This window comes from Diadema antillarum, unplaced genomic scaffold (assembly GCF_040938485.1).
Source record: "Diadema antillarum isolate AM-2024a unplaced genomic scaffold, OU_Dant_1.0 seq00001804_RagTag, whole genome shotgun sequence".
Lineage (NCBI taxonomy): Eukaryota > Metazoa > Echinodermata > Echinoidea > Diadematoida > Diadematidae > Diadema > Diadema antillarum.
In genome coordinates, this window is record NW_027272480.1 from 321,185 (window position 1) to 346,507 (window position 25,323).

At 38.8% G+C, this 25,323-nt stretch overlaps 1 protein-coding gene across 1 annotated transcript in view; it reads left to right on the top strand.

The window, feature by feature from the left end:
- LOC139712422 (uncharacterized) overlaps nucleotides 1-23,320 on the top strand; it is a 44,602-nt gene extending 21,282 nt beyond the window's left edge. Inside the window, exons 2-5 of the mRNA XM_071624244.1 lie at nucleotides 16,180-16,446; nucleotides 19,971-20,009; nucleotides 20,740-21,496; nucleotides 22,539-23,320. Of these exons, the coding sequence (XP_071480345.1) occupies nucleotides 16,180-16,446; nucleotides 19,971-20,009; nucleotides 20,740-21,496; nucleotides 22,539-23,320 (1,845 nt within the window). The remainder of the gene's footprint in view (nucleotides 1-16,179; nucleotides 16,447-19,970; nucleotides 20,010-20,739; nucleotides 21,497-22,538) is intronic.
- Nucleotides 23,321-25,323: the final 2,003 nt, after the last annotated feature.

Sequence of the window (25,323 nt, forward strand, 5' to 3'; positions counted from 1 at the left end):
ATGATGCCATTTGTTTTAACCCTCTCCTTACCTTGAGCATCTTCATAACATGCATTTCCGTTGGTGGTTTGAGATGATTAGTTTTGAAAGGGTTAATAGCCGGTAGTAGCTCATTGTTCCAGACATCCATTACGTGTGCATTGTCAGCAGTAGAAACAAAGAGTCTAATACCAAAGAAGTAACTGTATACGCTGTATAATGTTTTAAAGGGGAAGGCTAGTAACCGATCAGATGGAATCAGTGGAAATGCTGGGAGATGATTGTTCCAATCCTTATGGGATTCATTCAAGAGTTCATTGTATATCTATTGTTGTGTGAAAATGATTCGCTTCAGAACGGTCTCATATTCAAGTAATGTGCAGATTAATGCTCCGTCACTGACCAGGGACGCTAACCTGGAAGCATTAAACTGCACATTACTTGAATATGAGACCATTCTGAAGCGAATCATTTTCACACAACAATAGATATACAATGAACTCTTGAATGAATCCCATAAGGATTGGAACAATCATCTCCCAGTATTTCCACTGATTCCCACTGATCAGTTACTAGCCTTCCCCTTTAAATAGTGAATCCAATTTTTTGCAAATCGGGACTTCCCAACAATATTACAAGTGGTTAAATTTGCTATCATTGAGTACTGTATACAGTAATGACTGGAGAATATGCCTCCAATATTACATTCATGACAGGATCATAGTTAATATTCTCATGTGTTTTTTGAATATGCGAACAGCAACCTGACTGGGGAAATTTGCGAAAATAAAAACCTTGTGAAATATATAGTGTGTACAGTAACAGTTTCAATGAAGTGGAGGTTGATTAATACCAGCAGTACACTGCAATGTACGCACTACATATTTTGCCCTGTGTCTGGGTTATTTTCTTTAAAAGTCATGACTTGACAGATATTTGTGATACTAACGACTCTCATAATTAAGCAATGTTTAGCATATAATTTTAGTATGAAAACTGCGAACTTTTCTGTAATAATTTTGTTTATTGCAACTGATTGAGAATTAACCTACATTGACACAAGTAAATACTGAGTATTTATTGTTCCAGTAGGAACCATGAGGAGAAATCATGGGCATCCGTACTGGTATTCAGGTTGGACTCAAGCCAACAACCTGCTGATTGCTAGACAGGCGTCATATCCATGCACTAGACAACTAAGCTTCCATGTGATAGACAGTGATGGTTCTTATCCATTATAGCTGTGGGTACTGTTATTCATTCAAATTAATGATCTCGCATCAAGTTGCTTTATTTCTAGCTGATTGAAAAATTGCCCTACATCAACACAAATAAACACCAATCTTTCAAAGGAATGGTACTCATGTTTCATCCTGAATTTTAAACTGATACAGAAATTAACAACTAAAGAAAAAAGATAATTACTTTTTGTGACAGAAATGCAATGTATAGCATCTCCAAAAGAAGAAAGTGTTTGCTAAATTTTCTCGTCGCAAAGGATAGCACTTATTTTTCATTCCATGGCTATGGCTCATGATCATCAATTCAGCCACTCATAAAATCTTGTCTTCTAAATCGTGATTCGTGAAATACTATGCTGGCAAAAGATATGCAGTATCCACTGATAAGTGCTGCTTGACACACCGCATCCTGGTGCAGATGAGAAAATTGAAGAGGTTTTCTGCTCATAAAGGACCTCCTTTATTTCTCTTACTATTAAAGCCAAAAAACATGGATTTGCTTGCAATAATAGAGATTTGGGTTTGGAAGTGTCAGGTTTCTTTAACACAGTAGGCCTACCTTTGTATAATGTGCCTCAAATATTTAGTGATTTCAGTATGCTTTTTGTCACATTTTTAGAAATTGTTCTGGTTCAGATAACAGTCTTTATCATAGCCTTACTTTAGAAGATCAAAGCTTTGCAATATCAGTGGCACATCAGGAAGAATAATTGCTGTTAGTATTGACATCATATTTGTACTTGTCAGTACTGGTTTGGCGAAAATTACTGAAATGGTTGACAGACTACAAATCATCATTTTTTTTTTTGGTGACAGAGCTAACTGAAGCTAAATTCGGTTCGTGGTCCATCTGACTAGTTTATGACAATGAAACAAAAGAAAAACAACTTAGGGTTTGACACCTCAGGTAATAATTCCTGTGACTCTCTGTATACTACCACCTTTTTCTTGATCTGAGACATTAATGGCAGATGGGACTCTTTGTCCTCAGGGTTTTTTTCTGTCTTTGTTTTAGTTTTCGTTTTGTTTTTTACATTGTATTTTGTTGATGTCTAGATGCCATTTTTACCTAGCATTGTTTAATACCTGTGACACTTTTATACCCTTTACATGTTTACAATGCCACATCGGGGTCTAAACTACTAATTTAACCACAATCCTGTAGCCAACCCTTTTTCCCAAAGCACTGTTACTTAGCCCAAGCCATTACACATTAGATCTTTGCTAAACTGGCCAGAAAGCTAGCTAAAGAATTGATTATATAGTGTCCTTGTATTCTTTGTCATTTGGGCTCTGCATGATATGGGGCTTTGAATCAGTCAGTTTGAATCAGTAGTATAGGTAGGATTCCGCTTTGTGTATTTCGTAGTGATGGGTTCAACAACCCAGGGCTTGAATAATGTCCAATGTGAGTTAACAATTGCAATCCAGGTATAAAAGATAGTACACACAGAATCACACAAAGTCAAAATATTTGGGAGCTAGTCTCCAACTGGTCACTTCTCAGCCATTATCGTAAAAACTTGGTAAATGCAGTGAAGTGACTTGTGCTTGATACAAATGGACCTTTTGCATAAATTTAAGTGTGGACATTTCAAGTACATCACTGTCTAGCTCTGTTAATGCTATTGTTGAGCATGCCTGTATCATGCAAATGAAACTACCTGGTACTGTAAGCATGCTAGCCTTCATCTTAACCCGTTGAGGTACAGACTGATTTTGGTACAACACGCATTTCCAATAGACACTTGCCCGAGTATACTCCGGACTCGTCTTCAACGGATTAAAGTGTTATTGTTTGGCCATTATGGGCAACCATACATTTCAGTGCTGATTTAGTATGTATGTCTAAAACATCGCACTATTCATGCAGTGAAATAATCGATTCATAATGTGTTGAATGTTGCCTGTTACTGTTGGAGCCATTAAGGCCCTACCTACACCGAGGAAGTTCAAGAGATGGAATCCCTATAGTCTTTTTCCCCGTGAACCCATGTTTGATGCTACAACTGAAAAAAAAAATATTTGAAGTATATGTGTAAAGCTGGATCTGCCCCGCAGATATGAAAACAATGGATTCATGTCTCATTGCATAATGAAATGCCACTCTCTAAGTATACAATTATATCTCGTATGAATAAGACATAAAATGAGATAATTATTTAAGATTGACACCATAATGTGGTTATAGGGAATCGAGCTCTACACCAGGATACCAATTACTCAATACTGCCCCCCTCCCCCATTTGCAGTAAAGCCCTTCTTGTTCTTAGCTGAAGATATATTCCTTTTCTCAAGACATCACGGACAGTTTTCATCAACACTCAATACTTCACTTAATTCCTTGAAAGCATCACTTGGTCTGCGTGATATCAAGTGGACATATGTCTTGTATTAAAGTCAAGTGTGAGGATCTATGCGATTGTATGCAAATTAAATCTGAGTGGTTTGATGTGATAGCGAACATGTCTCTATCCATCTGGAAAACGAATATCGCATAATAGACCCTATAAAAAGAAAAAAATAGCTCCATTCTTATTGCGAAAATTTCAAAATTTGGGTCGTGATCAGCATCACGTTCTTTTGATTCAGCATTCAAACTGTGAAAAAAAAGACTTGTTGGGTCACGATTATTTGCAAAGAGACCCGAGCATATGTTATGAATGTTACACACTGTATGTAAACTTTACTAGTCTCAAGGCCAGTTCAATATACTGCGACACACCACAGCATGGCAATAATAGCAAGGAATGACATGTGCAGTGCATTGTGGGATATAAAGTTTCAACATTTTTGTTGTCATGGTTCTCACCGCACAACCTCAGGTCTTTTTTGCAAAAAAAAAAAAAAATAATCACACTGATTTGTGTGATTTGGTTCATGAATCTCACAAAACTGTATTATTTCTGTCCTCAACGTACATGTAAAATTTTGGAATTTTCATCGCAATCTAAATCATGACCTGAAAAAAGGTGTTGAGTGCAAATTGAGAGCAGTACTATTAATAAAAAGTCATGTGACTTGCTCTATTAATGCTGCTGTAGTTTTTCTTCTAAAAGAAAACAGAATTCTGTTCCTTAAAGGACAAGTTCACCTTCATAGACATGTGGGTTCAGTGAATGCAGCAATATTAGTAGAACACATCAGTGAGAGTTTCAGCAAAATCGGACAATCCGTTAAAAAGTTATGAATTTTTGAAGTTTCTGCTCAGTCACGGCTGGATGAAAAGACTACTATAGCTTGTGATGTCCCATGAGTACAACGATATAAAGAAAGAATAAGGAAAATTCAACATATTTCCATTTTTCTCGCATAACAAAAGAACACTCGACTTGTCTCTTTCAGAAGGCAGGGGGAATAATATTACCCTTAACATACGTCAGTAGCAAGTCAAAGAAATGTGCACTTTATTCAAAAAGTAAAGTTTTGTGAAATTCTCTTTTTATTTTCCTTTAGTTGTACGCATGTGACATCATACACTGTAGTAGTCTTCTCTTCCAGCAGTGACTGCGCAGATACTTAAAATATTCGTAACTTTTGAACGGATTGTCCAATTTTCCTCAAACTTTCACTGATGTGTTCTACTAATATTGCTGCATTCTCTCAATCCTTATGTATATGAAGGTGGACTTGTCCTTTAATCCTGTAAAGTAGCGATGACCCCTTTGTATGGTGGACCTTTTTCTCATTAAGTTTTATACATGTAAACCACATTATTGTATGTGGTTTTGTGGCTGTACTTTCTGGTGTTTGACCCTTTAATGAGGTGGAGTTAAAACACCATCTTTCATTTGCACAATTTTTGTTTAGACTGTGCAATGAAATTGCTTGTTTTGGTTTCAGAATTTTCAACGCCTCCTAATTGCTAAATCTATGAATACTGCAACAAATTAATAGAATGGAAACACAATTTGGGAGATGGAGCTCCACTTTCTCTCTCATAGTTTGTAGTAAAGTTCACATGACATTCCTGAACTTAACCCATTAAACTCAAAGTTTTAAAGGGATGGGATAGTATTGGTTGAGGTGAGAATTTAGCTTTTAACTTTTTTGCGAGGTACTTTAGAAACCAATATGTAGAATGTTAAAAATCATACAATTCTAAGAGAAATCCATAGTTTATTTGATGAAAATCGGTTTTGAAATGGCTGAGGTAAAACAAAGGAAACCTAATAAAAGGTGGATCCCACTTTTTATTAGGGTCACTTTGTTTTGATATCTCAGCTAGTACAAAACAGATTATTGTCAAAAAAACTTCGAATTCCTCTTAGAATTATAAGCTAGCTCTTTCATATTTCATAGGAGGTTTTTCATTATCTCAAAAATTAATCATCAAGCAACACTGGAAACATCAAGTCCTTTCTCAACCAAAACTGTACCATCCTTTTAATCTTTGATGATTACCAGTAGCTTTTAGTTTATCCCTGTGTAGATGCACTCTGAAGTTTAATAGCAATCACTATTAAGATTAGTTGATGATTAGATCTACAAGATTTCTTGTGGTTTACACTCTACAAGATTTCTTGTGGTTTACACTCTATCCATGTTGAAAAATTTCATCTTGAATAAAGATTAGGCATTGTATGGATGCTGGTTGTAGCTTACGGGGTGCCGTATATACACTAAGCTCATGGTTCCATTCATGATTGGCCTCCATATGAATGTAACTTTTGTGTTTGTCTGCCTGTAGTAAATGTAAATTTTGAAGCATTTGAAGGTCTTTTAGGGGGAAAAAAATCAAACCAAACAGACAGACCAATAACCCCACTGTAAACTTCCCAAGGTTAATGCACTTTCAATAATGGCTATTGATAGGCCTGACTCATGCCTTTTATGTATGAATTGGCCAAACATTTGTTGTAGATTGAGCTGTAAATAGAGTATGCATTTTGTACATTTTCAGAATACTTCAGGAAAGCAAACTCTGGACAATGTTTTATGTCTGTGCTACACAGGGACTGGTCAGCTGCACCAAGCTATAATTTTTTTCCACATTTATTTGGCAAGTAGATTTCTGATGAGTGAAAGACTTTGATTATGATCTTATGAGTGACTGCTGAGATAAGTATGTTTTGTTTTTTCCTCACATTTTATCCTTTATTTTTTCTACCTCAGATTTCTATGAGAGATACTTGTATAAGGGATGTGCAGGAAGGGATATTAGCTGATTATTAGGCAACAAAATATGTGACCCGCTACAACAAAAGGATCCTAAAGTCGCTGACGGGCGAGCCGAGCATGGCCCAGAAAAATGCTATTTTCAGGCCTTTCCTTTGATCATTTAGCTTTGAAATTTCGGCAGATGATAGAAGATACATTAGACTACAAAATTATGTAAAAACAGAAGTCCAAACGTTTGACAGATTTTGGTGATCTGACTTCAAACTCGATTTTCTCGGCTCACCCGTCAGCGACTTTAGGATCCTTTTGTTGTAGCGGGTCACATATATATTCAATATCGTTGATATTTTCGCTTGATGATTTGTGTGTGTGTGTGTGTGTGTGTGCTGAGTTGCTCAAACACATCTTTGCGGATCCTTGAATTCACAATGTGCACATTGTCAGTGTATTCAATATGTGCAGAGAAAATCTTGAAAATATTTTCACAGGATGTAGAATTCAAGCTAGCCAAACTTAGCATGAAACACATGAAAATCCATGTAATGCAAAAATTTCCGTGTTTACAGTATGTAATGTTTTTTTCACATTGGGAGAAAGCAGACTATTTCAGAGCTACCCACTAAGGCCAAAAAAAAAAAAATTGTTGCATTGGCATAACATGAGATTTTCAATAGGGTCGGTCGGGCGGATTTTTTTTTTTTTTTTTTTTTTTTTTGCTACCTGCATTTTACGTGTAAAACTCGTGCTCAGCTCAGTAAACAGTTACAACTGCTGCACCAAATGTGCTGTGTTCATCTATTCTACAAATCATTTATGAGGCCGATATTACTGGAATTATACCCCTTCACAGAATTTAAAGATGTTGAAATCCCTATCCTGAATGTTTTCACTTCATATTGTACTATTTTGACTTAGATAAGATAGATGCAAATTGACCCATATGTACGATCTTTTCATCGCACACGGCGATCTCTATTACAGTCCCACATATACAGATTCGTGTAAGTTCTCCACACAAGAAACCTATGGCAAAACTGTGCACAATACATCGCAGTCTGAATGCTACGTATACACTGAATAAATCTTGTTAGAGTACGTGTCCGTGTTGGAAACAGATGACGTACTGATCAAAGAAGGCTTATGCGAGGCGCTAGATCTCTCCCTCGTACATCCGATATCCCCAGAGCCGTTTCCACTTCCGGGTTTGTGCGATCGCGATCACAATCAACAAGATATTTGATATCGATAGCAAAAAAAAAAATAATAAAAAAACATGGGGTCGGCGGAATTTTTAGGGTCGGGCGGGTTACGCCAATGCAACAATTTTTTTTTTTTTTGCCTAACTGCACGCCTCAGTGTAAGGCAACGTGGCAATAAAATGTGTTCCCTGTACGTGGACAAATAAGTAAAACAAAACTAAAAAACATCGTAGCATGAAAGCCCCAGCATTTGGGAAGGTATTTTTACCACTGCTTGGGATATATTCTCCTTGGTTTATTGAGCGTAACGAGGGCACGTAAAAACTACAGACTTATTATGTAACAGGATTTACTCTATGCCACCCTGGATGCCTAGCCTGTACTCTCTAGAGGCAGTGAACTGAATAAAAACACCACTCAATATATTTTTTTTTTCAAAAAATGTGTTTAGGGATATGAAACTAGAACAATACACTAATGAGAAGTTTTAGTATGCCTGCAAATAGTCTTAGAATTTTATAGTGATACCTTCTTTAACCCCTTTGTGTGTTTTGAGCACTAATTGGTACAGAAAAACCCCATACACTGTCTAAAGTCCCCGGCTCAGAAAGGGTTAACTAAACAATCAGTCACTATCACATGATATGTGACTGCCAACCTGAAAAACACACAAAAATCAGGCCAAAATGATTTTCCACTTTTCTATCTACATTGCTAGTTTATAAGACAAAGCTGTAAGCCTTGATATTAAAGGGTGTGTACAGTTCTGGTCGAGGTGAAAATTTAGCCTTTAACATTTTGCAAGATATTCAGAAACCACTCTATGAGATGTCAAAGAGCATGCAGTTCTAAGGGGAATCAAAAGTTTATTTGATGAAAATCGGTTTTGAAATGGCTGAGATATCCAAAAACAAGGTGAAACAAAGAGATCCAAATAAAAGTGTGGCATGTCGCCTTTTATTATTATCACTTTTTTGGATATCTCAGCCATTTCAAAACGATTTTCATCAAATAAACTTTGAATCCTTCTTAAAATTACATACTTTTTCATATTTCATATGAGGTTTCTTATTATTTCACTTAAGAATGTTCAAAACATGAATCCCCACATCAGCCAGTACTGTACAGTCCCTTTAAGATTATTTAAGATTGAACCATCCTAACCCATTCAACAAGTCATTGAAATAAGAGAGAGTTGGGAGATGCAGGTTCATAGAAAAGAAGAATAAAGGAGTTTAACATTTTAGTCACTAAGGCTTGCTGTGCAGAAATATCAATGAAAATATATTCTACTTCCTAATAAGAGCAGTGCCTGTCTGAAAAAAATATGGTCTAGAAAAATTTGCTAATATCTCAATTTCAGTTTTGTTTTAAAGATGGTCGATCGTCATCCCTAATGGTACGTACACTCCCGAACGACCGAAGTTTGTGCATGCAATTGCGCAATGCCAGACTAACGCGTGGGACAATGCTGCCACTGACACACACGTGTGTGTGTGTGTGTGTGTGCGTGTGTGTGTACGCATCATACACAAACATTGTGACCGCGAGCTGCGGTGATTGGAGGAGAGAGGCCAGAAGACGCGTGGCTCTTTTGGCCTCTCTTCATGGGCATGCGCACTGAGAGTGTGCGTCCATTTGGAAGCTCTCGTGGCTCGCTCGGACAGCCATTTTGGGTCAGGAGATTTGTAGCACAGAACTCTTGTAGTCTAGCATGTTGTTCGCTGACCCATTGAGCCAACGCTATTCTCATTTGGGGTCACTACATTTGATACAGAATGGGGGAGGCAGCATGTTGCGTTCGTCTCCGTGCCGCACAAACCACTCGCCACGACTGTGTGTCTTTAAGCTGCCAAATTTTGACAGTAGGTAGAGAAAAGATTACTCTCCCAGGTAAATAAAGACAAGCTCCAAAACTTTGAGTCAGTCAACCCAAATATTATATTTTGATCCATTACAGAGAATCCATATCAGCAACTTTTGCGATCTTTGAGTCACATATTATGTGCAAATTGATAACTAAGGTGATGATGCCCTCACCGCATAATCGATATATGTATAATATTTGTCAGGCGGGGATCAAGAGGGCCTTGGTGCAAATAATTCATTGTATCAGGCAACTGAAGCAAACCCAATATCAATGTTGACTCTACAGAATCCAACAGCGCCAGGGCCATTGACAGGAGACTAGTCAAAGGGAAACCTAGAGGGTCTTATAAAACTATATAGATTGTCATCATCATTGTATCCAATATAAATGTGACAGGCCACAACAAAAGGATCCTAAAGTCACTGACGGCTGAGCTGAGGAAATCGAGTTTGAAGTCAGATAATCAAAATCTGTCAAAATGATTGGATTTCCTTTTTTGGCATAATTTTGTAGTCTAATGTATCGTCTATCATCTGCCGAAATTTCGAAGCTGAATGATCAAAGGAAAGGCAAGAAATTAGTGTTTATCTGGGCCATGACTTTCCAACTTTCAATGGAACAGAAACGTGTCAGAAGATTTGGATTTAGCTAGACTCTGCGCCTAGCAACAAGGTAGTGATCTTATTGGTCAGTGCTTGGCATCCTGGTTACTGATTGGTCGTGCGTAGACCACTGGCGCTAAGCTTGAATGAACATTGCGGAGGTTGCTAGGAGCATACCTTCTGTTGTTAAGAGGTGTAAACTGTCTTGCCTCCCCTTGATCATGATAGCATCAGAAGAAAACTTTGAAGGCGGTTTTCTCGAAATGCTGATTTCCTAAACCACTCGACATGCGCTAATAAAATCTTTGATATCCCCGCAACCGAGTACTTTTATGAGTCATGTTATGCACGGAATTAAAGTGGAAGAGTATAGGGAATAATGTCTTGTCATCTTCAGAAAATTGTCCTCCTTTGAACTTTGGGTCCTTTTGTTGTAGCAGGTCACATATGCATCTGTATATGGCATTGTGTCTAAGAACTCCGTAATTAATACTTGTAAAACTAATATATAAATAGATGTGAAACATATGATCCTCAGCTTCTCCATGTCTAATTTCAAAGATGCTCCTTCCTTTCTGATAATGCAATTGTACTGTATCGATTGGTTCAAATGGGAAGTGAACTCTCACTTCAACTACAGTAGTCTCCACATAAATCGGGTACTGCTTAATCGGATACTCCATTTAATTGACATACAAAGTGAACAAACAGTTCCAATCCGTGTTATATTTACCGGATAATTGGGTATGCATTTCAGTTTCTATTCTATTCAGTTGTCATTGTTTCTCGGAGAAAGTCTTTAAAATGTGTGTGTCTAAATATGAACTCTTAAGAAATTATACAATTAAAAAATAGTACAGTAAAACTTTTAATAATTCTGTTGGGCTAGTACGGTGTATGAGAGAAACCTAGCTTTTTGTGAAAACTATATGTGACTTCACGTGGACGACAACGACTCACTTTCCTTTCCACAATGGCTGGGATAGTTGGCGAGAGAGCATCTACCTTGCTGTATTCGTGAGACGATAGAGGGAGCTGGAGGAGGCTTACTAGTTTGCAGGCACAAACCCTTGTTGGTCGTAAAGGAGTCTGCGCCAAGACTACTACATGCACCACTTTGGCACTGTCCCATAGGCCCTGTGTTGAAGCATCTCCCAACAAGGGAGAGGCTGCAGTGTAGTGGTGCGTGTATTAGTCTTGGCGCATGCAGACTTCTATACGACCAACAAGGGTTTGTGCCTGCAAACTAGAGGCTTACTGCATCGCTGATCGCCAACGGGCAGTGATGTCCATATGGCAGAACAGAGAGAGATATGTGACTGCAAATGAGCTGTGGCTGTATTGACATATACTGTGTATGCTGTGTATGTGGTGCAGATATGTGCATAGTGTGTGCACTGAAAGGCTATTAAAGGGTGCTCCACTTAATCGGGTATGAAATGCTCTGCCTGACACGACCCGATTAAGCAGAGAGTACTGTATTTTGAATAGACACTTTTAGACTTCTCTGTCTCATGTAGGGGAGAATAGCATTGTTGTTTGAAGGACATATCACATTTCTAGCAAATCCAAACTATGGATTAATTGCCATTTAATACCATGCTTTGTTTCTCTATTGGCATGCACTGCATGGTTTTTTTTCTTCACTGATAGGCACAGATCTATGACAACCAGCTATCTACTGAAAAACAAAGAATGTTCATGTGCATTTTGATTTCCCAAATTTTGCGAGAGCCAAGATTCGCGAAATTAAAATGCACGGGAAAGTCCTTGTCTACACTATATGCATTGAATGTTAGAGGCAACTCACAAAAATTTCATGCCGCGAAAAAGGCCGTTGGCTCCAATTCGTGAAAATATCATGCCACGAAAATATTGTGTTTTACAGTATATAGTAAAGAGTAGAAATTGCCAAATCCACCCATAGTCCCTATCATGCAAATCTTTGCATTCCTGTTGGACTAAAGGCACATTGCCGCACCTGAATGGGTTTGCTAATCTACAACTACACTGTAGGTCGTGTTTGAGTGGATTACTGAAAGCTGATCAGTAGAAAATCTTCTAGAGTAACTTAACACGTTGAGGTGGAATCCTGAGCATACTCGGCCAAGTGTCGATGGGAAATGCATGTTGCAAAATCAGCCCATCCTCAAGGGTTAAGCTATAGTATAAGTTCCTGAGTATAGAAAGGATTATAGTCTGTTATTAAATTCTATTCTGTTAAAGGGATCGTATAGTTTTGGTTGAGACCTAATTTCAGGTTTCTAACATTTTTTGGTGAGATAATGAGAAACCTCTTGTGAAATATGAAAGAGCATGTAATTCCATGAGGAATTCAACATTTATTTGATGAAAATTGGTTTTGAAATGGCTGAGATAGCCAAAACAGAGCAATTCTAATAGATTGTGGGACCCACCTTTTATTACGATTGCTTTGTGTTACTTTATTTTTGGATGTTTCAATCATTCCAAACCCGATTTTTTTTTTTCCACATAAACTTTGAATTCCTCTTAATATGGTATTCTTTAATTTGTGCTATTTCATAAGTGTTTTCTTGGTATCTCGCAAAAAGTTAAAAGCCCAATTCTCATCTCCACCAATACTGTACAATCCCTTTAAAGTATGTTTGCATGCTATCATATGTCTGACAAAAAATGAGAATGAAAACGCTTTCATTAGAGCAATGGGGGAGGGGGGGGGGGTGGAATGGTGATATCATTGTAACCTGACCGGACAGGTAACCAAACATGACAGAGTTTCATATATCATCCCTTCGAGTGATGAGGAAAAACACTTGTGAAATCATGGCAAAAATAATTCCTTTGCAGCCCTGTGTGTGGCTGCACAGTTTACTGTATAAGCTATTATATTCATGTACAGACATTTTCGCAAATGAGGAGGTCACCCACGCATGGTAATATTTTAACGTGTTGTTCAATTTACGGTCCAACAGTGATTTGCGAAATTCACAAAAATTTAAACCCCCCTAGAAAATTACAGCTTATACAGTAATATAGTATGGTGCTACATAACTTTATTTTACCACTTGTCCAGTCGGGCAAGCAGATTTTCAAATTTGCTGCAAAACACTTGACCCAACATTAGTTTTAGTCGCCCAAAAAGAAAGTCCAAAATATAAGGAAATAATGTAGAAAATCATGTGTAAGTCTAGGGCTTAATAAAACACAATCATTTGAATAAACAGTAGGTACATTAATTTGAATGCTAAAGCACAATAGAGTAGCCTAACAAACTCTGTCCGATCAAGTGTTGCCGTTGCATTGCATTGGGACTTCTTCATGAAGGTGTTGGAAAGTTGCTGAAATAAAACGTAAAGTGTGTTGCATCACTAAAACAATCATTATCTTTGGGCTTCTGTATGGTTGACTTTGTGGGTTTGTTGGAGGGGAATGAGGGAAAAAATGGTGGTTTCAGAACTTTTTACTTGCTCAATTCAGGCAAGAATTTGTTCTCATTGTTCAGAAACACTTGCCCGAATTTGATTTTCCCTTGCTCCGGGCAATCGGGCAAGTGTTTGTATGTAGCACCCTGTAGTTAACTATAGTGAGTATTCCTGGTTTGTGAGAGGAATGTATATAAGTCACATCTTAAAACTTCTATGAACAAACAGGTCCTGTGGGTGCCATATTGAAATAGTTCATTCACAAGCAAAGTAATCTTCAGTATTTATCTCCTTTCTGATGCCATGAAAAAGGCCAATGTGCATTTTTTGTCAATTATTGTTATTGCTGTCATTATTATCATTATTATTATTATTATTATCATTATTATTATTACTATTACTATTATTATCATTATATTCAACCAGATAAAGGGCACATGATATCACAGACATTTCAAACATAAAGCAAAAACTATAGAGTAAACATTACAACAGGATACTATACCTGTAACACAAATGATAGAAGATGTTTCTAGTTTTACAAAAAGTCCCCTGTTAGCACTTCAAATCCGTCAGATGGGACATTAATTGTGTGTTCCCCCCACCCCCCTCACCGTGTATCCAAGGTCATAGGAATGCATCAGGATTTGAACTATTAGAACCTCTTGGTCAAAGCTTCAGAGCCCTCTCTGCGATGCCCTGTGCTCCTACATTTTTCTTTTCCTAGATTTGGTTCCAATGTATTCATGACTGTCTGTTGCAGATGATTCTGTACACACATGCATTTGCAAGTGAAGGGCCTACTAATTCCATATTTTGGACTTGCAAAACAATTTTGCAACTACAGTTTAAATAATTTGATTTGCTGTTGGGAACTGCCTTGATGACAGAAATAAAACACAAGTAAATAACAAGGAAAGTCAGTGATTTCTCAACTTGGAGAAGTACAATTGTTTTCCTGTTACATACAGCATGACTTTTTCTGCAAGTTGTTGAATTACTGGATGAAGGAGAAATGTCAAAATATGCCACATGATATACAGTTATTTATATGCTTATTGATACTGAAATATTACCTGACTGTTTAGAATGTGTCTAGTTTCATGAGCATGAGCATTGCATATATCAGAATGCTGAAGTATGTACAATGCTGAAATTATGTCAACTTTGTCTTTTGGTGTTATCTTCCTCATCATCACCTAAAAGTTATAACTATTTTTCTCCTGTTTCTTCATTTTTGTCTTTTCTCTTAAACACTTCTCTGGGTTCATCCCTCCATATCCTTCTGTTCCTCCCTTTACCCCTTCTTTTTATCCTTCTCCCATCCCTTCATCCTCATTTCTCCATTCATCTTTTTCATCCCCCCTTCACTCGATCCTTTCTTTCCTCTGTCCCCTTTCTCCCTCCACATCCCTTCTTCCTTAAATCTAATCTATCCCTTCTTCCATCCCTTTTTACCTCTGTCATGTCTTTCCTCTATCCATTACTCTCTCTATCTATCTATCATTCTATCCTTTGTTTCCTCTATCACTCCTTCCCTTTGTCCCTTTTCCCCTCAATCTCTTCCTCCATGCCTTCCTCCATCCATTTTTCCGTGATCTGAACCTCCTCCATCCATTCTTCCATCCATTCCCTTTCTCCTTCCCTTCATTCCTCAAATCCTTCACCCTCCACCCTTTCTTCTTCAACTCCTTCTCTCTATTTTTCCTCCCTCCTTCCCTACCTCCATCACTTCTTCTCTCCATCGTTCCTTCCCTCTGTTTCTTCCACCCTCTATCCAATCTTCCATTCTTCCATTTATCCTTTCCTTTCTCTATTCCTTCCTCCATCCCTTCTCTCAATCCTTTCCCACCTCTATCCCTTCCTCCATCCCTTTTCTATTCATCTCTTCATTCCTCCATTCTGCCTTCCTTCCTCTATTCTTCCTTTCCTCCATCTCATCTTTCTGTTCCTTCCTCTGTCCCCTTAACCTTCTATCCCTTCTTCCATCCCTCCATCCTTCATCCTCATTTTCCATCCATCTTTCATTTCTCCTTTACTCAATCCTTTCTTTCCTCTGTCCCCTTTCTCCCTCCATACCCCTGTTCCTTAAATCTAATCTATCTTCCATTCTATCTCTTACTCTATCCTTTGTATTCTCTATTGCTCCTTCTGTTTATCCCTTAAATTCTTCCCTCAATCTCTTCCTCCATGCTTTCCTTCATCTATTTCCCCTTGATCTGTTTCTCCATCTGTACCTCCTCCATCCATTCTTCCATCCATTCCCTTCCTCCTTCCCTTCATTCCTCAAATCCTTCACCCTCCATCCTTTCTTCGTCAACTCCTTCTTCTCTTTTTTTCCTTCCTCCATCTCTGTCTTTATATCTTCTTCTCTCCATCCTTTCTCTCCTCTATTCCTTCCACACTCTATCCAATCTTCCATTCTTCCATTTATCCTTTCCTTTCTCTATTCCTTCCTCCATCCCTTCTCTCAATCCTTTCCCACCTCTATCCCTTCCTCCATCGCTTTTCTATTCATCTCTTCATTCCTCCATTCTGCCTTCCTTCCTCTATTCTTCCTTTCCTCCATCTCATCTTTCTGTTCCTCCCTCTGTCGCTGTTCTTTTGTCATCTCTTCCTCCCTCTATTTATTACTTCATCATTCCCTCCCCTATCCCTTGTTTCTCTATCACTTCTTTATCCTCTATCCTTCCTCCATTCTTCAATTCTTTGATCCTCCATTTAATTTTCTCCCCATCCTCTTTTCTCTGCTATTCCCAACAGGGGTCCGGATATACAACTGAATCCATGAAATATACTGAAAATGCCACTGTTAATGCAAGCACTACTGGCACCGTGATTGCCACCACCCTGGCAACATCAGTTGTCTATTTTGAGACTACATCAGAAGCAGGAGAAAACAACAAACTACCAAATTGGGTTGTGCCTGTGGCAGCAGCTGTCGGAGGCGTTCTTCTGGTTGTGGTCGTCACCGTCATCATAGTTTGCTGTGTCCGATGCTGCCGGAGGAGAAAACCGCCAGCTCCAGTGGTAGGCTAGAAATTGTTTTCACTGTCTCTTATTCTCCTAGCCTTAGAGTTGCCTGTAGTTTGTATTACACAATGCCAATAAAATCATATACACCGTACAGGAGTGTAGGAATTGTTATTTTCAGGCATCATTAATATGCGTCTGTGTGTGCATTTGTTCTTGGAAGAGGCTTCATATGTGGATTTATAGTGTTTTACACTGAGCATATATATGCAAGTCTGTTTAAAGTTCATGTATTTCAAACGAATGAAAAAGTGCCCTCTTAAGGCCCTGGGGGTATAATTGTACCTTAGGCATATATAGTGCACCTACCTGTTGTGCATATGTAGGCGAATAGTACTTTATACCATTCAAGTGGAAAAATTTCTCATATTTTACACATATCCTTGATTCTTGTGCATACACCTACAATGTATACACTACATGAAGCCTAATTTCTTAAATAAACTGATTTTATTTATTTTTTGATGGTTTCCAATTTTGATTAGTCAATTCATCAGAATAAAGATAAATATGTATATATATTTTTTTCAGGACAAACAAATCATGGACATAGGCCTGTTAACCTTGAGCAAACTGTCATATCCCCAGTTGAAGCCTTTTATTTTAAAAAGAATGTATGCTTACTACACACACATTCACATATTTACCAACTGTACATGCATTATTATGTACGCATGTAGTTGTGCATGTACTACAAACTTGATTGCTTCTGTTTCTTGCGTGAGAACATGTCAGGATGCTTGAAAGTCAACATTTCTACACTCCTGCCGCATCATTGTATAATTTTTAGATCAACTGAAAAACTGCTGCACAGAAAACACTTGTAGTGTGGGCAGAAACACAAGTCTAAAAAAACTTAGTCAAGTCATTTTCATTATCCCTTCAAGAATGCATATTAGCAAAGCTGTTTATTTGTTTAGATACAAAGCTATTTATGAATAGCCGGTATCAGATTGTATCATTTTGTCCCATTAATAGGCCTTCTGTTAATTGTCTCCCCCCCCCCCCCCCAAAAAAAAAGGGTATTTTATTGCTGTGTAAGTTATCATGTTGTATAGTGGATATGATATCATTGCATAATCCTACAATTGTTTTCAATTCAGTTCAATTCAATTTATTTAATCATCCACCAGGCACCTGGTAATACTATAGGAAATTCAGTGCAGGATATTTACATTACATAAATGATTGTGTTAAGGTAACAACATCAAAAACATTAAATAGTACATCATAAATAGATTCGTACATTACAAGATTACATTGAAACAACAAGCAAACATTTGTTTAAAAAGCATGACATAAAACTGACTCAAATGGCACTTGTAATAAAGACTCCAGAAATCTTTTATTCATGTTGCATTCATAATCCATTCGCCCTCCCAGTCCCCTCCCCCACCCTTTCCTCTCAACCCACAATAAACTATTAAAAGCATACTCTTCAAGAATAGGAGTGATCATGTGTTTAGGTCATTATCACTGCAAATATGCTACATAGTGATTTTTACTGCACTTTGTATAGACATGACCGTCCAAACATAATGCATTTGGTTGAATTGGCTAATCCCAATCCCACTCAGTCATTGAGGGATGTAAGAATGTATTATGTGAGGAATTCTCTGAACACCGTCAGTAGAATAAATAGAAAGTAGTGTTGGCTGACAGTCCAAACATTGTATCCTAGTTTCTTGTAGAGGAGCTTCAAGTAGTTTATACAGGACATGATGTTCTTGCATTGTATCTATCAAGTCAAGTGTTTTTGAGCTCCTTCTATGTAATGTAATGTAATGTAATAAATGCTTAGCGTGAGAACATGTCTTGGACAATCTTCAGATGATGCATGTCTCATAACTTTGTGTCCTACTTTATAGCATGTCCTGCCAAAAGATATCAAACTTTCCACTTCCTGTCTAATTAAGGTCACGACACAGTCACCACCATGTAGTCAGGATCACTGGAGATTTAGACCTTTGCCCCCAGTGAAGCAATTTGAGGTCAGAAATTAGTGGTCATCATTTGTTTTATGAAATTCAGTGCACGGGTCTTCGGATCACACCATAGCTTGCACGTTAGAAGCTCACTCACAAGCACAGACTGCAAGCGCACCTAAATGCATTCATCTAAAAGATGTTTCAGTTACCATGATACCATTTTATAATAGTTGCGGTAAACTGCCATTGATAAATACACAAACAGTGATCATAACACAGTATTCCAGCAAGGGACTAGAGTAGGCTTGACTATGCAGAGTGGACCCTGTGGCACATTCTCCAGCTAAAGTACAGTTTAAGGAAAATTTCAGTCTGATGTTCTGATACTTTCTATGACCCCCCCCCCCCCCCAAAAAAAGAGAAGAACAGACAAATGCAGAGGAATGATGCATTGTAGACCACCACCCCCCCCCCCCAAAAAAAAAAGGGGGGCGGGGAGAGAAAGTTGTGAGGGTGTAGGGGATGGTAAAGCTGGGTAATGTTTATTATTCCGACGGTTTTTTAATCTGAAAAAGAAATATAGTTTGTCATTCTAAATGTTTGTTTATTCAGAAACACTCAAATTCCATATTTGTAGGTGTTTGTTAATCCAAAAACAAAATTGGGTTCATCATTCCAAACATTTGCGGCATTATTCCGAAGGTTCATTTTTCCAATGCAATCAAATTCTGTATTCCTAGATGTTCTTTAAACCAAAAATTAAATGGGTTTGTTAATCTAAATATTGTTAGCATTAATTCCCAATGGTTCATTAATCTGGAAATGAAATAAGGCTCATTATTTGAAGTTCGTAATTCCAAAGATTTTTTGTATCCGAAAATGAAATGAGGTTTGTTAATCTGGAAATGAAAAGAGGTGCGTCTTAATGAATTTCTTAACTTACAAACGTATTTAATTTTTTGATTAACAAACATACAAAATTAGTTAAAAAAACAAATTCCCCCCATTTTCAGATAAACAAAGCTGCGGAGTGATGAACCTTTTGAACTTCATTTTACAGGACAACAAAACTTATTTGGTTTTCGGAATAACAAACCATCGGAATAACAAACTGTAAGCGGTGGATATCAGGTGACACAGTTTTAGGCCACCAAAATTTTTCAGGTCATGCTGCAATAGTGCATCTACTCTAGCTGCTTCAATGCAGTTAATTGATAATGTCTTTCTACAAACTTTTCCACACCTGTAGCATAATTGTCTGCACTGTTTCACAAATCCCATCCTAGCTACTGTAGAAGCTGTTACTTTCGTGAGGGTTTAATTTTCACAAATTTCGCGAATCACAGTTGGATTGCGAATTTAACAACACGCAATAATGTCAACATATGCTATAAAAGGTAGTAGTGCGCTTATGAAGGCTTCGATCTGTGCCAATTCGTGAAAACAGGATCTTGCGAAAATAACAGCTAGTAATTTCACTCATTCTCTCATGTACACTTCAGAATCTACTCAATGTGGACAGGATTTGATTTTATTTTGTTTTTGTTGTTCCTTTGTTTTGTCTTGTGTTATATGTCCATTCTCGTCACGAAGCACAAGGACTACAAGGAGTCAGAACTGCACACTTTGCATGTAAGTTTTCACCATGACAACAAACACCAAACACCAAACACCAAACACCAAACACCAAACACTCTCAAATGCACGCATGCATAGTGAAGAAGGCATGACACATCACCACGTAATCCTACTGAAGTTGCTAACCCTACAAAGCTGTGTGTATGCATGTGTGTTTGTTTCTAGTTTGATGAGTGCAGTTAATCTGCTGGCTATTTTTGTCACCTTTGTGGGGGTATAGTCCTCAAGGCAAATTTCTGATATCATTAAGCTTTATTTCCTGATTGTTTCTTGGAAAATGAATCATTTGTAACAAACTAGCAAAAGTGAAGAAAAAACAAACACAAACAAACAAGGAAACAGTATCACTTGCAATGATGTTTTGGATGAATGTTGACAGCTAATTACATTTTCTGATGGCTGGTTTTGGACTTAACTTTGGTGAAGGTATACTTGTGTGTGTGTGTGTGTGTGTGTGTGTGTGTGTGTGTGTGTGTGTGTGTGTGTGTGTGTGTGTGTGTGTGTGTGTGCGTATTCAATAGTGATTAAGGGAATAAGTGCTGGACAATAAAGCAACAGTTAAAACATGCAAATAACTCACTTGAATCAGTTGATGGTGTTAATCTAATGTGGAATCAGGTGAATAGTTCAGGCTTTACCATATGAGCATGTGGGTCTGATGAGATTGCATCTTAAGGATACTCCATTGCAGTAATAGTGTCTGCTTTCTCCTTCAAATATTTAGGAGCAGGAGCAGGAGGGGCCTTATGGCAATCTTGACAGTCATGGGAAAGTTGATGTTGGAAAAGCTCCAAGAAACAGTCTCCCCGAGGGCTTCCGACCCAGCAGAGGCAACGATTACGACGGCGATGATGACGACGATTACGCCGACGAGTATCTGAAGCCGGACCAGACGGACTCTGACAATAATGACGTATACGAGAATGTACCGGGAAAAGCCCCACTGACTGCTGTGGCCTCTCCGCGGATACCTCCAGCGGGCAATGACTTTGTAAATCCTGCCTTCCAGCTCCCTCCAGCTCCTCCTGTAACTCCGGTCGCCAGGGAGAGCTTGCCCGACCTTCCCCTCCCTCCTCCACCGGAGCAGCTACCGGCATTGAGCCCACCTCCCTTCAAGCCCCTCCCCCTTCCTCCAATAGACAATCAGAACATTGGGCTCCCACGGCCATTCCAGCTACCGCTACCCACTCGTCCCCCAGCCGACCCCGCCCAACCTGTCCGGCTGCCGACACCAAGACCCTCTCCAGCTGGGGAGGAGAACCCTGCTTTTATCCCACCCCCCATCCAGGAGGAGCTCCCTCCAAGGAGCCCACCCCCTGCACCTGTGAAGAACAGGGGCCTAGACTTCCCCTCCAAACTCAATAGCCCAGTCACACAGGAACTCAATCAGGCTCTTATGGTTAAGATGAAGAGTCTTCCCTCTCCTTCCAAACCACAGATCAAAATGAAGAAGAAAAACAAGAAAGAGATTCCAGTGCCACGTGAGTTATTTAGATTTTTGTTTTTGTAGCAACAGATACTCAACAAGGTCAGAAAGTGTGTCTTTATCACAAAACCTATTGGTTATGGCCTTCATTTTTTTTTTTGAAATTTCAAAAAGTATATATATCTATAGCATCAATAATTACTTGGAAATCAAAGATTCATAATTAACTACCTCATTTTAAGATTTCAGAGTTTATATTGAAATATGTTCCTTGTGGTATTTTGTTATGAGCCATGTCCATAATATGCCTAATTTCATGCACTTAAACTGTTGAAGACTAGTCCCGAAAATACTCGGGCAGGTGTCTATGGGGAATGCATGATATGGTAAAATCAGCTTGTCCTCAACGGGTTACCTTAGAAAAAGGTGGAAAAAAATGAAATATAAAAAGATCTTAGGACTGGTCATCAAGTCACTGACATTTATTGTTTCTGCGATAGCTTTTTGAAACTTCCGCAGAACAAAGTTTGTACTTTTGTATTTAGCGAAGGAAATCTGGTAATTGCTTCCATATGTATTGAATTTCCATCCTACATCATATGTAGTATGAAAAGATTCTGTTGTGTGCAACATGACAAAACTGTCACATTAAAAACAAACAAATCTCATCCTTGTCAAGAGGGATTGTGATAACATGCTGCTATTATAATGTCCTGCTTTGACTGGCATTTTGGTTTATCAGTGCTCAGATTAAACGGTAGTGACAGAATCTATTTTCTTGCAGTTATATCATACCCAGAGGGAGAAAAATTTATGGTTACCTTGCAAACCTTCAAATGACACACATTCTGATGTATATCTCATGCTTCATCATTCCCAAGTCTTTCATTCATTTGTGTCTCTGTCTCTTAACTTTTCATTCTTGCTGTCATTTTCACAATTTTACTTATCATATCTCAACTTTCTTTCCCTTTTCTCTGAAACTCTCTCTCCCTATTTTCACATTTTGGTGCTCTACTTTCCTTCCTCTTCTCTTCTCTCCTTCTCTTTGTCTTCCCTTCTTCTTAACTTTTCTCATTCCGTATGTCGTCTATTAGAACGTGTAATTGACGAGAACGAGGTGATCAGAGAGGCCATCCCCCTCGGGCCATTCCCTGAAGAGGACTATGGTGGTGAATACGAGGAAATGGAACCTACAAAATCACACACGGCACCATCCTTCTTGCGATCACAGGATGCGGATTATGGTGGCAGCTATGAAGAAATGTCGCCTGCAAACACGATGAACCGGGACACGGTCGGCCGCGAGTCTCCGTCATCCAGTGACAGCGAATCCTACGAGGTGATGTTGCCGGTGATCGACAATCCCCACGTTCCTCGAAAGCCGGCGGAGCACGACTTGGAGCACAGGCTCCCCATGCCGCTGCCCAATGTGCACGCGGACGATGAGGAAGACTTTGGCGACGATTATGAAGAGATTAGCGGGCCGAAACCACGAGTCGCGATGAAGCCACAGACGGCGAGGAAGCCCAGAGTGGCTCCGAAACAAAAGACGAGGCCCCTCCCACCGCCAAAGAACTCCAAGCCCCCCGACGATGACTTCGGGGAGGAGTACACGAACACCAACGCCGACATCAGCAGCTTCGTTGCCAGCCAGCGTCCGCCTCCATCCATGCCAAAGCCATCACCGTCCATGCAGTTGATTACAGAGCAGCAGGACAAGGGTGACCCAGTTTACATGAACTTGCCGAACGTGAATGCCAAGCCCTCTGAGCACTACCGCAACCTACCCAACCCACCGCAGACCGAGCAGGTGGGGGGCTACACCGACAGCCGACATCTCAAATCCTGGCAACGAACTGGCATTAATCCCAGATAAAGAAACTTTCAAAGTTTGTTTGTTGTTGTTGTTTTTCAGAAAGTTCTTGCAAGCTCAGGGCTATTTGCAGTCTCTGTGTACAGATATATATATCAATATATTTGTATATGTATATGTATATTTTTAATCTTCTAAACTCAGAGTACGCATACAGTACTATGTCCAACTGAGTGCATATCAGATGATGTGTAGCTGCATTTTCAGTTTTCATTCTGCACGTGATGTCAGCACCAGTACTCCAAACATTCAATGTATTGTCTGGAAATCTTGTCTCAGTTTACAAAGTGAGGATGCTCTTTCGTAGATGAGCTAAGTCCACTAAGTGGGGGGGGGGGGGGGGGGGGGGGGGGGGGGGGGGGGCATTCTGTATTTATCATCATGCACTGTTTGTATCTGCAGTTTTAATTCCATAATGAGAGTCAGGGGGACCCTGATTCCATACCAACATCGACAGATAGGCAACAGCGCGGGCCAGCACGATGAAGACTGGTGTCGGCCGGATCACACGTGTTGGTCGAACCCATGCGACTGGTCTCAGAAGCTCTGCACAGTTTTATGTAATGGAAGAGGTTTTTACTTGAACCCTTTGTATCCTCATGTCCATGTCCAAGTTATGTGAATGTGTTTCTTGTACTTTCACAAGAGATGGTGCGATCTGAAAGAGGGAAAAGGACAAAGAGGTGCATTTGGTATGGTCCCTAGGGTGGTGGAGGTTGGTAGAAATTTCACTAGTAATGGTTATAATGCCACGAGCATACAAGGCATGAAACTGGCTTTGTGTGTGAGGTTGACTGGTGTATAAATATTATCAAATCATTATCCCAGTCTGCCAAAATGGGTTTAAAAATATGTATTGGGTGATTCCTGTTGAAAGTTTAAGCCTTTGACCACTGAACACAACATACTTCTTGTACATACACACACTGGATGAAACAGAAGCTTTGTACAAGTCTAGATCTGATCACATGCAAAAGAAAAAAAGAATAATGTGAACAAAAGTCACCACTCACAATTTGTTCATAAAGGTATGCATATGTATATCAGATAAGATGTAAATAACACATCTTGAGTTTAATACTCCTGAAGCAATAACTAGAACAAAATGACTTTCACACACACACATACACACAGACAGACACACATCATACTCTTTCAGGTATAGGTTTGAACAAGTATTGTAGGGAAGTACAAAGATTAAATGTTTCAGCACACAGGTGAACCAGTTCAACATGTTCTTGCCTTGTAATTTGTTAGACGTTCCAGGTATATCATATTTGAATCAACTACTGTCTGGATTTCTCAGTGCAAGAGACTTGTACACCTGAAGGAATTGATTTTCTCATTCTGACCCCACTTGTTTCCAAAGACATGCCATATTATCAGGGTCAAAAGCATTTTTTTTTTACAATGTATGCATTTCTTTGACTTGTTATTGACATATGTTATGGGTAAAATCATTCCTGCTTTCTGAAGGAGGCAAGTCGTGAGCTCTCTTGATATGCTGGAAAATGAAAATATTTGAAATTCTCCCTGTAGTTTCTTCATATGTCATTGTTCTACTGTGACATCTCATATTTTGTGGCCTTCTAATATCCATAGCAGAGTTGACAGCACATTGCTTTTAATCAAAACTTTATATATTCATAACTTTTGAACAGATCTTCTAATTCCCCTCATACAATGTATGTCACTGATGTCTTCCTGTAATGTTTCAGCATTCCCTAAACCCACATGTCATATATTTGGAGTAAATGCATATTTAACTCTTTATATGCCATGGTGGAAACCCCCTGTGTGCCATGTTATTCTGAGACACGAAGGAAGTCATGCGTTGGGAAAGAATTATGTTTTTCCCATTTGTATAACTTCTACAAATTTCTGTTAAGCTGGACATACATTTGTAATAGTGAGCAAAGTTAAAGAGGAATGCCAAACTTTGCTTCCATATACAATGTATAACAATTCTATTTTCAATTTTTCTTTTGAATTACTAGTTGCTACAT